This window comes from Artemia sp. Qi Xiang Cuo, chromosome 3 (genome assembly GCF_049724085.1).
Source record: "Artemia sp. Qi Xiang Cuo chromosome 3, ASM4972408v1, whole genome shotgun sequence".
NCBI lineage: Eukaryota > Metazoa > Arthropoda > Branchiopoda > Anostraca > Artemiidae > Artemia > Artemia sp. Qi Xiang Cuo.
In genome coordinates this window covers 48,232,209-48,246,567 of record NC_142796.1, presented here as the reverse complement: position 1 = coordinate 48,246,567, position 14,359 = coordinate 48,232,209, and the positions used below count along the sequence as shown (strand labels likewise).

Below are 14,359 nucleotides of genomic sequence, written 5' to 3'. Positions count from 1 at the left end.
TAATTTCTGACCGAAATCTTTCTATTTTACCCCTTCTCTAAATTTGGTAAAAATTACCTGTTGGCCATTACAGTCTCTTTTAGATTTTTTGTTTCAAACAATTTGTGATTGCCGAACCTCCTTATAAATTAATTGGACCCTAAGGATAGTAAAATGTTAAAATTTATTTTCTTGCATAAAAAAAAAAATGGTGAATTTTGAGTCATTGCCTTTGGCGCAGCTGTGCAGGTAAGATAAAATATTTATGTAAAATTTCCTATCACAAGCCCCAAAGTGCCAAATTCAAATTTCGAAGTCAAAAAATAAAAACTGGACCAACATATGAGCATAAAAAGCAACGGAAAGCAAAAGATTGGGAAAAAATGCCAAAATTAAAAATATCAGAATGAAAAAACCATTCATTATGCATTATTTAATCTGAGATTGGTCATGACATGTTGAAAAGATAAGAACAGGTAAAATTCAATAAAAAAATGTAAATATTAAAAAATCTAAGGGACAAAAATGGAAGGAAAGAAACATGAGAACAAACACAAGACTTGTGCAGCGTATGTACCAAGTAATAAGGGGGGGACTAGTGGGGTGTTTTGTTTATTTTTTTCCGTAATTAATTAAAAAAAAACTTTCCACAAAATAAGTTTTTCAAAAAAAGTAAAGAACTCCATTAAACCAAAAATGAACAAAAATAGAGCCAAATAATTAACTGCTATAGAGTAGGCATTAATAAAATCCGTTTTGACATGTTTAACGCTATAGACTAGGCAATGATAGCGTGGTTTTCATTGCGTATACGATATTAAACTGTTGTTTTTGGGGTTTAGGATGAGATAAGGTACCTAGGTTAGGTATTTAATATATGCTATGCTTTATCTCCAACCCCCTAATCTGCAAATATATATCCCAAATTTTTTTATGAATTATTATTTATTAATCCTATTTTATTTTATTTAAATATCAGTAACCAAACTTTAATTTTTAGAAATGCCCACATAATGCAAGAGTACCCCCTATTCTTTCTAAAATCCAGAATATAATTTATACTGTACTGAAAAAAATTCAAATGAATCTACTGAAAAAAGTACATTGTCAGTTTAATATACATATGCGGATATTTATTCCTTAAAATCTTAATTAATTTTCGATTTCTTAAAGTTATAAAAATGAAAACATTTAAAAGATTTTTTTTTCAGTAAAGTACAAATTATATTCTGGCTTTTAGATAGCATGGGAGTTTAGAACCCTATTAATAGCAATTTCTGCTCGTTTTGAGTTTGACTCTGTGATTTATTTTAATTTCCGTTTGTTTTGGGTTTCATTTATTTATTGATACCGATTTGTGGTAGTTGTATGCTTGGTAGATTATTTGGCTCTATTTTTGTTCATTGTTGGTTTAATGGAGTTCTTTACTTTTTTTGAAATACTTATTTTGTGAATTTTTTTTTAATTAATTTCAGTTCGTTTTATATTAACATAGTCTTTTTCAGGGAAAAAGACTGAGCCTCTTTTTTTGGTCTCTTTTGACTATTAATAAAGGCACTAGCCCTCTCAATTCCCAGTTAAATGAGCCCTTTTTGAAGTTTGAACGGACTCGGTCGAGGCCGAAGGCCTCGACCGAGTCCGTTGATTTTGAATTGAATTTATCAAGTATTTTGGGCAATACGTTGCATCAAAACTGGGCTGGGTAATTGTAGACAGAGAAAAGCCAAGACAGATAGTCCAAGTAATTGAGAGGCAAATGTTTAAATGGCTGGGGCACGGGTAAATGGCAGGAGTATGAATGACTCTCTTATTGGACACATACTTGTCACGGCAATGCTATCTATAAAAACCTTCCATGTCCCCAGGGCATAACTTAAACCTTTGTATTGGGTGCTGTGGGGGGTTTGTCATCCTCAAAGACATAATTTCTGGACCTTTCAACTACATTGAACAAAATGTCTATCTCAAATTGTTGATTGAATGTGTTCGGGGAAATGGTGGGCGTGAGAGGGGGACTTAGTTGCCCTCGAATCACTTTCGACTATTAAAAAGGGTAGTAGCTCTTCCAATTTCCAATCGAATGAGCCCCTTTTGAAGTTAAAACTACGACACTTTCTATAAAAAAACCTTATATGCCCCTAGGACATAACTTACAACCCTTGTCCTGAGGGTTGTGGGGGTATTCTCATCCTCAAAGACCAAATTCCCAGAACTTTCAGCTACGTTGGACAAAATGGCTGTCTCAAAATTTTAATTGGATGTTTGGGGAAAGGGTGGGCGTGAGAGGGGGTTAGTTGCTCTTCAATCACTTTTGACTATTTAAAAGGGCACTAGCCCTTTCAATTTCCATTCAAATGAGCCCTTTTTGAAGTTTCTACAACATCGCTTTCTATAAAAAGCCTTAAATGCTCCTAGGGCATAACTTATAACCCTTGCCCTTAGGGCTGTGAGGGATTTATCATCCTGAAAGACCTGATTTCTAAAACTTTCAACTACGTTGAAGAAACTGGATATCTCAAAATTTTGATTGCATGTGTCTGGGAAAATAGTGGGCAAGAGAGGGGAGTTAGTTGCCCTCCAATCACTTTCAACTATAAAAAAGGAACTAGCCCTTTCAATTTCCAATCGAATGAGCCCATTTTGAAGTTTTTACGACAATGCTTTCTATAAAAACCTTATATGACCCCAGGGCATAACTTACAAATGTCTATCTCAAAATTTTGATTGGATGTGTTTGGGGAAATTGTGGGCGTGAGGGGGGGGGCTAGTTGCCCTCCAATCACTTTTGATTGTAAAAAAGGGCACTAGCCCTTTGAATTTCCATTCGAATGAACCCTTTTGAAGTTTTTATGACAACGCTTTCTATAAAAAACCTTATATGCCCCCAGGGCATAACTTACAGCACTTGCCATGAGGGCTCTGGGGGAGTATCCTCCTCAAAAGCATAATTTCCAGATCTTTTAACTATGTTGAAAAAAATGGCTATCTCAAAATTTTCATTAAATGTGTTGATGAAAGGTATGTGTGTAAGAGGGGTTTTAGCTGTTTTAATATCCCTTTCGACTGTTAAAAGCGGCACTAGCCGTTCAAACTTGGAATTAAATGAGTCCTTCTTGGAGTCTCTCGGTAACTCTTTTGATACGAAGTGCCCTGGTCTAAAAGAAAAAAAATAATAATACATTGTGCCAACATCGTTCTTTACTTAGGCAGCGCTATTGCGCTTCCTATGATGTAGGGGCAAAGGTTTTCTTCATATTTGAAGGTACAGCGGCATTCTACCGAATTCCTACCGAATTCCACCTAATAATTTCCCCTGTTTGAAATTTTAAGATTGCAACAAAGATTAAGTTTTCAAACAGTTCGTGGTAACGAACTGTAAGTAAGGAGCGACCCGGCTCAATAGTAACCGAAACTCTAAAAAACGGAATCAAAGGAATCGAATTTTTATGGAAATTTTAAATATGTAAGTTTTATCAAGTTTAGTTTTCCCCATCGAAAGTTACGAGCCTGAGAAAATTTGCCCTATTTTCGAAAAAAGGGGGAAATACCTGTGGGGGAAGTCATAACATCTTAAAGAAAGTCACACCGTCAGATTCAGTGTATCAGAGAACCCTATTGTAGGGGTTCAAGCTCCTATCTGCAAAAATGTGGAATTTTGTATTTTTTGCCAGAAGAAAGATCATGGATACGTGTTTATCTTGGTTTTTGTACCAGGGGTGATCGTATCGACCCAGTGATTCTAGAATATCACTTGAGGACTCATTCGAAAGGAAAGTAAAAGCTCTAGTGTCCTTTTTAACTAACCAAAAACTTGGAGGGCAACTAGGACCCCTCTCACACTCATTTTTTCCAAAGTCACCCGATCAGAATTTTGAGATAGCCATTTTGTTCAGCATAGTCGAAAAATATAATAACTATGTCTTTGAGGATGAAGTAATCCCCCACAGTCCCCGGGGAAAGGGCTGCAATTTATGAACTTTCTCCATTGTTTACATATAGTATTGTTTATTGGGATGTATACAGACGTTTTCTAGGGGAATTTCTCTGGTGGGGGGTCAGGGGGAATTTCTCTGGTGGGGGGTCAGGGGAGGGGTTACGTGGGAGAATCTTTCCATAGAGAAAGTTTTCATGGGGAAAGGGATATTTCTATGAAGGGAGCGCGGGATTTTCCAGTATTATTTAAAAATCGATCAGAAATTAAATAAAAAAAACAGGTTTTTTTCAACTGAAAGTAAGGAGCAACATCAAAACATAAAGCGAGCAGAAATAATTACGTATATGAGGGGGTTCGCTACTTAGTCAATACCTCGCTCTTTACGCTAAAGTTTTTTAGTACTTTCTAAAGAGCTATTTATTCTAATTAAACGGCCTTTGTGATTCAGGGGTCATTCTTAAAGAATTGGAACAAAATTTGAACTTTAGCGTAAAGAGCGAGGTATTGACTAGGATGGGAACCACCTCATATACGTAATAATTTCTGTTCGTTTTAAGCTTAACGTTGCTCCTTGCTTTCAGTGGAAAAAACTGATTTATTTATTCATTTAGTCACAAGATTTGTTTACAAGTATGCTTTCTGTTTTTCTGTAGATGAAAATTCAATTTTTTGAGGTTTGGAATTGGAACGTGGCCCAAGATATGGATAAAAACCTGTCACGTATTTATGTTACCCAATCAAATTATTCCTTATTTCTGGAGAGATAAATATTCCCACCATTTGAAAACTGTAACTGGTTTTAAAACATCAATGACGAATTTTAAGTCAGTCAAAAGAAGGAAAAGCTAAATTCCATCGGATTGATTCTCCAAAATGGAATTTTAAGACAGTAACAAGGACGAAAAGTTTCATAGTCACAAGATTTGTTTACAAATAAGTTATCTGTTTCTCTATAGTTGAAAATTTAATGTTTTTAAGGCGCGGAATGGGAACGTCGAATCAGATATTTATAAAACCTGTCGCGTTAGTCAATGATCTTATTCCTTATTTCGAAAATACGACTGGTTTTAAACCCTCCTACGGGAAAATTTAAGTCAGTTTTTACCTAATTGGTTCTCCTGTATGAAAGCGTAAGCCAGTAAAAAGAATGAAAAGTTTAAATTTCACCTAATTGGTTCTTCTTTGAGAAAATTTTAAGGCATTTAGTAGAACTAGAAGTTAATTTCCACCTGGTTGGTTCGTCTGTCTGAAATTTTAAGAAGGCGACAAGAACGAGAAGTTTTTTAGTCGCAAGATTGTTTACAAGTAGACTTCATGTTTCTTTGTAAGTGAATATTCATTATTTTCCAGGTATGGAATGGGCACTTTGAACCAGATATTTATTGATCGAGTTTTTCAAGAATGTCTCACTTACGGTGGAGAAATGGACTACAAAACCTACCTTGACTTCGTTTTAGCCTTGGATAACAAAAGGACGCCACAGGCTCTCCAATATTTCTTCAGGATTTTGGATGTAGATCACAAAGGATACTTGAATGTCTTTGATTTGAATTATTTTTATAAGGTTAGTACAAAGAAAAAAAGATAGATCGCCTTCCTGCAGCTCCGTGGTGGGCTTGAATAACATTAATTCATGTCTATGACTTGTTATCGTATGCCAACCACCAAGGCCGTATCCGGGGGGGGGGGAGTTAAGATTTTTAATTTTGTTGTTCCAAATTAAGTTTCTAAGACAGTCTCCCCTTCTCGTCAGTATTGCCTCATTGAACCTTCAAAATAAATAAAAAACATAATACGTTACATTTGCAACGATTTTCGTCGATACAAATTCAGACATTCACCATCCGTTGGCTCCCAAAGACCACTTCAACAATTTCAAAAGAAAGTTCCGCCTTCTTTACCTGTTCGGTGTCATGCATTTTTAGCTTAGTTTTTTCTGATTCTGTATGAGTTTTTACCAAAAACGACATATGGAGGTCTTTTTCGCTAAAAATTGAAACCTGATTTTTCTAACTTTTTAAGACATGTGCATGGTTGTGTCAGTCTTTACTTAATCAATTCAGACAATCAGATTGCATTATTACTGTCCTTGGTACTCTCACTTCTTTAGGTCATGGAAAGCTGCTAAGAAACTTTCGAAGATTTTTTTTTCAGTTTTCTTGTTTAACTAATTTGTAAATGAATTCTTTAAAATTGGCCAATTTCGAGGCGTCATTTTTTTTTTAATTAAACTTTTCATTAAAAAGGGGTTCATTAGAAAAAAGAAATTCAAATAATTCATTCATTAAGATAAAACTTCATTAAAAGGCTCCGTTCAATTTCCATAACTTTCCTATAAATATTACTACTGAAATTATTTAAGTTCAAATATTTCTCTCGTTTCACAAAAGATTATTTCTGGATGTTTTTCTACTTAGAAAGAAACACGGCCGAGTAGTGAAGAGGCTGTAGAAAACCTGGTAACCAGGCGCTTTCGCCTTATAAATATGTTACTATATAAACTAATTAGCTGAACCCACTTAAAACACAATTTTGCCGGCAAGAGATATACATTTTTGAGCTGATTCTGCACAGAAAGCGAACCGAATACTAATCCAGTATTGCCAGGTTTTTAGCATAACGTATAGCCCAAACAGGACCAATCACTAGCCCAAAAAATAGCCCAAAAATAGGGAACGCTATTATAACCCTGTTATAGTGCTGTTAAGGGTAAAACGAGGAAGAAATACAATCGTTATATCAGATAACCTAAACATAAGTATAGGTCAAAAGTAAAAAGGAGTTCTGGGAACGAACAAAAATAGAAAACCCTCCACGTATGCCGTCGTAAAATTGACAAGTGCTTTACTGAAAACCAAAAATATATAAAACCAACAAGGCAAATTGTTCTTTACACACTCGGTTTATTGCATGCATACCATGATCAAATAGCTCGTGGTAAGGAACTGTAAGGAGTGACCCTTAATAGTAACCGAAACTCTAAAAAACGGAATTTTGATACCAAAGGTACATCAAAAGAAGCGGATTTTTATGTTAATTCTAAATATATAAGTTTCATTAAGTTTAGTCTTACCCATCAAAAGTTAGCATCACATTTGTATGCCTGCGAAAATTTTCCGTGTTTTCAAAAAAAGTGGGAAAACAACCCCTAAAAGTCATAGAACTTTAATAAAAATCAAACTATCGAATTCGGCGTATCAAAGAACCCTACTATAGAAGTTTCAAGCTTCTATCTACAAAAATGTGGAATTTTATATTTTTTGCCATAAGAAAGATCACTGATGTGTCTTTATCTGTTTGTTTTTTTTCCCCAGGGGTGATCTTATCCATCCAGTAGTCCTAGAGTATCGTGAGAGGGCCCATTCGAACGGAAATTAAAAGTTTGAGTGCCCTTTCTAAGTGACCAAAAAAATTTGAGGGCAACTTGGCCCCCTCCCGCGATCATTTTTTCCCGAAGTCACCCAATTAAAATTTTGAGATAGACATTTTGTTCAGCATATTCAAAAATCTAATAAATATATCTTTGAGGATGACTTAATCCCCCCATGGTTCCCGGGGGAAGGGCTGCAAGTAATGAACTTTGCCCATTGTTTACATATAGTATTGTTTATTTGGAAGGTTACAGACGTTTTTAGGATGGATTTTTTCTGGAGGGGGGAGTCAGAGAAGGAGGTTAGGGGGAGGATATTTCCTTGGAGAAGGGACATTTCTATGAAGGGGACGCAGGATTTCCCAGCAATATTTAAAAATGATCAGAAATTCAATAAAAAAAACAAGTTTTTTCAACTGAAAGTAAGGAGCAACATTAAAACTTAAAACCACAGTTCATATAATTATCCAGTATGATCATTCCCTATCTCACCCATTATAAAAACCCGGACCGGGGTGCGAGTGCTCCGGAGAACGTTTTTGCAGATAGAAACATAGGCGGTATCAGATCTTTTCACGGGTCGACAAGTCAGATTTCTCTTGGACGCGAAACTTGGCTTCAACGTTGGAACACTAATTTTGAAGAAACTAATTTTAAATTAATTTATTCCAATACATACATGGTGAAGACTGGCGTCCGCCAAGGTTGTGCCGCCGCTCCCGAGCTTTTCAACTGCGTCATAGACCATGTTATGGCCAGCACGATGAAGCACCTTCAATTCGGTCTTCAGTTCGAAGACCGGGTACTCTCTGATGCTGACTTCGCCGACGACATAGCGCTAGTTGCGAGCACCGTCGATAAGATGACCAAAGCTCTCCAGGTGCTCTCAGAAGAAGCCTCGAAAGTTGGACTGAAGATCAACTGGCAGAAAACCAAAGTTATGCTCCTTGAGCCCCCCACGTCCCGTTCTACTGTAAAGGAAGTCAACGTCGGGAGCAACCGAGTAGATGTGGTTGAAGACTTCACTTACCTGGGATCTATTCTGTCGAATGATGGCTTGATCACAAAAGAGCTTACATCTCGAACTGCCAAGGCTTCAGCACTCGTTGGGAGGCTTAACAGCATTTGGCGAAAGCCAAACATAAGCCGATTTACCAAAATGCGCATCTACAATGAGTCAGTCAGCACCATCCTGCTGTATGGAGCGGAGACGTGGCCAGCTGCCAAATATATCCTCAGCGCCGTTGATGTCACTCAGACGAAACATCTCCGAAGAATCGAAAGACTTCACTGGACTGACTTCGTTAGCAACCAGACTCTCCTATCACGTACGGCTCAAACTCCTTTCTCGACGCAGCTCGCCCAGCGTACTGTTCGGTGGTACGGCCACCTCCTTCGCATGCCACGCGACGCCCCAGCACGGGTCGCATTTGACTTCGACCCCACCCTACACGGATGGAAACGACACAGAGGACGCCCACACACTAGGTGGAAAGACAAAGCCGATGAATTCCTCACCCAAGCCCACATCCCGGTGGAGGAAGCTGCGAGCCTGGCAAGCGATAGGTCAACCTGGAGGCACCTAGTCTCATCGTTCTCTACGCTGAACCCTCGGCAGGAGCCTTAAGTCAAGTAAGTCAATACAGACATGAAAATCGGTAGTTAGTAGTGTAATGTTATTATTAGATGTTTTTAGGAATTAAAAATAGGTTTTGAAGTCTCAAGTTGGTTTCAAAGGCATTTTGAGAAAGTTTCTGCCAAAATACGTGTTCCAGGGTAATTGGACCGCTGATGGCAGATCAAATGAGAGGATCTGTTTGTACGCACCGATATAAATATATATATATATTTTTTTTTTTTTTTTTTTTTTTTTTTTTTTTTTTTTTTTTTTTTTATATATATATATATATATATATATATATATATATATATATATATATATATATTATTATTATTATTATTATTATTATTATTATTATTATTATTATTATTATTATTATTATTATATATATATATATATATATATATATATATATATATATATATATATATATATATATATATATATATATATATATATATATATATATATATATATATATATATATATATATATATATATATATATATATATATATATATATATATATATATATATATATATATATATATATATATATATATATATATATATATATATATATATATATATATATATATATATATATATATATATATATATATATATATATATATATATATATATATATATATATATATATATATATATATATATATATATATATATATATATATATATATATATATATATATATATATATATATATATATATATATATATATATATATATATATATATATATATATATATATATATATATATATATATATATATATATATATATATATATATATATATATATATATATATATTTATATATTTTTTATATTATATTATTATATATTATTTATATATTTTAAATATATATATATATATATATATATATATATTTATATATATTTATATTTATATATATATGTTTATATATATTATTATATTTATTGCAATAAAAGCCACTTTGGGCCATGTCAAAAAAAGGAAAATCACACAAAATAATAACATGATTATAACACTCATAGCAAAGTATGGTAGCCTACATAACAATAACAACGCAAAATTACAAAACATTACAAAAACATGATAAAGCACACGATATCATTAAACTAACATAAATAGATAGATGTATGTTACATCAATCAAGGGCCATGACTACAAAAATAACAAACAAGAAAACAACTTTCACACATACAACAATACTTTCCACACTCACCCCACCCCTTTTACAAAAATCTATCTCTATGTGACATACCCAATTTTATATACTTTGCTATCATTCTTATTGTCCCATAATTTTTTGATGCCATTACTGAAACCAACCACTCACTTGTCCCCACATTAACAAAAAATAAATCTTTCCTTAGATCCTGTAATTCGGGACAAAGGGCCATGAAGTGAAGCAGATCCTCCCCATTTTCTCTGCACATAGGGCATGAGTAAGGACCCTCCTTTACCCTTACCCTCCCTAAATATTTCCTCCTTTCTCCAAGTGCTAGAAAATTACTCCTCCCTGATATATACCACTTAATTTCTTAACTATTTAAACCCGCTTTAAAATAATTATCATATCCCCAGACCTCCTTCCATTGCCGGTAAATGCCGAGGGACACCGAGGCTGCGACTTCACACTGCCATTTCTGAATCTCCTGATCTTCAAGCACTCCCATTACTAGTTTTGCTACATTTCCTACTTCCAGCCCTATCCCCTTCCCTTCATTCCAAACACCTGATAACCCACAACTATTTAATATTGATTTCAACTGGGAAGCCCATGAACATTTCCTTCTATCCTGCAACACCTCCAGATAAGCTGCATTTACTAACCTATTATTCTGTAAACCAATCACCTTTTCTCAGTATCCTATCATTCTAACCAATCTTTTTACCCTCAATGAAAACAATCCTAGATCACCCTTTAACACCAGATTATTAAATTTCCCGCTTAGCCCTAAAAGTCTCCTGAAATGTCCTAAATAAATTCTCTATTTTTTCCCCTTTTTCAAAACCCCAAACTTCCCCACCGTAACTCAATGCTGGGCCTTCCTTCGTCTCAAAAATTCTCTTCTGTAGCTTAATATCTGCCGGTCCTAGATGCCCAAGGGGACTCTTCAATAATGCCCATGAAGCCTTCTGACCCTTCCAACTCGCTATTTGCACCTGATCACTCCATCTCCCTGAACTTGTGAACTTACATCCCAAATAAATAAAATTCTTAACTTCTTTCATCTCTTTCCCTTTAAAATAAAACTTATTCTTTTCCCTTTCATCATTTCCAAAAACTAATATAACTGATTTTTCAATATTTAAAACTAATTTTTTACTCTCCAGATAACTATCCAAAATCTCTAGCATCTTTTGCAAATCCGGAGCCGATTTCGCAAGCAATACTATGTCATCTGCAAATAATAAACAAAACAGCTCCAGCGACATTAATTTTAACATAGGGACATTTCTATTTCTAAAATACTGCTCAAATATATATATATATATATATATATATATATATATATATATATATATATATATATATATATATATATATACACTACGAAAACTTTACGAAAAAGAAAGTTTTTTTTAAAGAAAAGTAAAGGCCATATCAAGGAGGCACACTTGTGCCTCTATAAAGAGGCGACCCACCACAATGTTAAGCGATTTCAGGTCCTAGAGGTCGCAGAGAGACGGCGGTAATCGCATTTTGTAGCCCAAGCTCAAACTAAGAAACTTGCAAAATTTCATCCTCCTCCGACTTTATCTTCATGGGGTAAACTGGGCCGGAAGTTTGGACCCTCCCACCACAGCCCCCCTTTAAAGTTGTACGACTTGGCTGAAATTTATAGGTTAAGCTTTCCTAGGGCCCGGGAGCTTATCCTCGAAATTTCAGCTAAATCCGATAACTCCTTCCCTGTTTTCAAAAAAACAAATATAGCCACTTAAAATTAATCATTTTTTTTTTTTTTTTAGCCACGCCTACAGGCCACAGTTGGCAACGGATCTGGTTGAATGAGGACTCATTCGAAGCAGAATTCGACCTGTTAGGGCCTTTTGATATTTTCAGACCGAAAAAATTATCCCCCGAAAACCTTAGTTTTTTTCAAATAATACAGATAAACAGGTTAGACATGCTTTGTTATGAAAATATCTGCGCGTCAATTTTCATAACAAAGCATGTCTGACCTGTTTATGTGTATTATTTGAAAAAAAATACGTTTTCTAAAGAGTTAAAGAGGCTGAGTTACTAAGGTCAACCCTTAAAACGTACAGGGATTAGGAGGCACAGTTGGGGGGCTGTTAAAGAGGCTGAGTCACAAGTTCGAACCTTAAAACGTACAGGGATTAGGAGGCACCCTGTACGACGTGATTTGAGTATTCAGGAATTAAAAGCCTTAACACAAGAATGTTCAAGAGCGGGGGGTTTGGGGGCGGCAGCCCCCCAACTTCAACTCCTGACACGATCAGCTAACAGTTAGTCAAGCAATAATAAGTAATAAACTGTACAAAAACGTGCAGAAATTATTTGAAAAAAACTACGTTTTCTAAAGAGTTAAAGAGGCTGAGTTACAAGGTCGAACCTTAAAACGTACAGGGATTAGGAGGCACAGTTGGGGGGCTGCCGCCCCCAAACCCCCGCTTTCGCAGCCTTTAAATAAAAAAAAAAATTTAAACTGAAAGTAAGGAGCGACATTAAATCTTAAAACGAACAGAAATTATTCCGTATATGAAAGAGGCTGTGCCCTCCTCAACGCCTCGCTCTTTACGCTAAAGTTTGACTTTCTCACAACTCTTTTTTTAAACAATAAAAACTTTAGCGTAAAGAGCGAGGCGTTGAGGAGGGCACAGCCCCTTTCATATACGGAATAATTTCTGTTCGTTATAAGATTTAATGTCGCTCCTTACTTTCAGTTAAAAATTTTTTTTTTTATTTAAAGGCTGCGAAAGCGGGGGTTTGGGGGCGGCAGCCCCCCAACTGTGCCCCCTAATCCCTGTACGTTTTAAGGTTCGACCTTGTAACTCAGCCTCTTTAACTCTTTAGAAAACGTAGTTTTTTTCAAATAATTTTAAACTTAAGATCAGTAGAAATAGAAGCCTACAATAATTCAAACTCAAAACGACCAGAAATTATTATTAAAGAATAAAAAAGGAAATAGTCCAGGACTTTTAGGGTTTGACCCGGACAAAATTGCAATATTAACGAAAATGGTACCAAAATGATCAGAAAAAAATTTTGTACAACATACTAAAATTGCCCATAACTCAGAGTGGGGCCAGTACCCGAAAAACAGGGGAAAAGGGGGAAATGCGGGGGAAACTGGAAAAAATGCTGAACATGCCCAAAAACTAGTTGAAAGTGAGTTTTCTGGGGCTTTCTCATACGCTGATAACGAAACTGACATCTAAAATTCAGTATAGAATAAAAGTACTACGGAAAATGGGGGAACAGGGGGAAGAGGGGAAAAAATTTAAAAATACAGGGTAGGGGTAGAAAGCACTTTGAAATATGTTTTCTGGGGTCTTTCTATCTGCTTATCCCGAAACTGACATCTAAAATGAAATAAAGAACATGAGCCCCACCATAACAGGGGACAAGGGGGAAAGAGGGGAAGAAAAGGGACAATTGAAGTCAGGGGTAGAAAGCAGTTTGAAATGTGTTTTCTGGGGTTTTCCTATCTGCTGATCACGAAACTGACACCTAAAATGAAGGAAAGAAAACGAGAGCCATGAAAAACAAACAAAACTGGAGGAAATAACGGAAAGGGGGAAGGGAAGCCTGACTCCTGAGCCAGCTGCTAATGGCTAATAAAGTAGGCCTATGGACAAAATAACTCGCTTAAGTATCAAACTTTTACTTTCTTGAATCACAGACATTTCTTGCAACCATTTGAATTACTAAACATAAAGAAAACAACCGATTGGCAGTGATCACAGTATAAAACTTCAGCTATTATAGGTAAAATTTGTACTTTCGAAGGCAATATCGTTGAATAAAAAACTAAAAAAATAACTTCAGTAACTATAGGTAAAATCTGCACTTTTTAAGGCAGTAGAGTTGACTTGAAAAACACAGCATTGATGTCACTAGTCGAGCTCCTCGTCTTCGACAATCTCGTTGTCCCTGTTCAAACAGTTGATACACTGACATTCTCCGCACGCGAACGTACACACTAATCCATTTTTCTTGCAGCTGCATCGCGAGTTCTCGCAGCCTGTCTTACAGTTGCATCTCACGACACTCAAAAGAGTCTGAGGTGCGGGCAACAAATCGGTCATCACAGGTGAGTATTTATGGTCTCTGACGACCCAACCCCAGTCAGCCGGGTCGAGGTCAGCTGGTTCCCCTTTCCAACGGCATACCTGGAGGCGCACTCGCTGGGAGTGGAATGAAGCTGCAGCTTCGGTTGGCGGAAGCCTTTCAGGCTCAACAAACGCCGTAGTATTT

General features: G+C 35.8%; 1 protein-coding gene across 3 annotated transcripts in view; it reads left to right on the top strand.

Annotated features, from left to right (window-relative positions):
• The window catches only part of LOC148954204 (serine/threonine-protein phosphatase 2A regulatory subunit B'' subunit gamma-like), a 251,242-nt gene that overhangs the window by 198,689 nt on the left and 38,194 nt on the right, over positions 1 to 14,359 (top strand). For all 3 annotated transcript variants that reach the window (XM_089086036.1, XM_089086038.1, XM_089086037.1), the window contains exon 6: positions 5,264 to 5,477. In XM_089086036.1, coding sequence (XP_088942162.1) covers positions 5,264 to 5,477 — 214 coding nt within the window. The remainder of the gene's footprint in view (positions 1 to 5,263; positions 5,478 to 14,359) is intronic.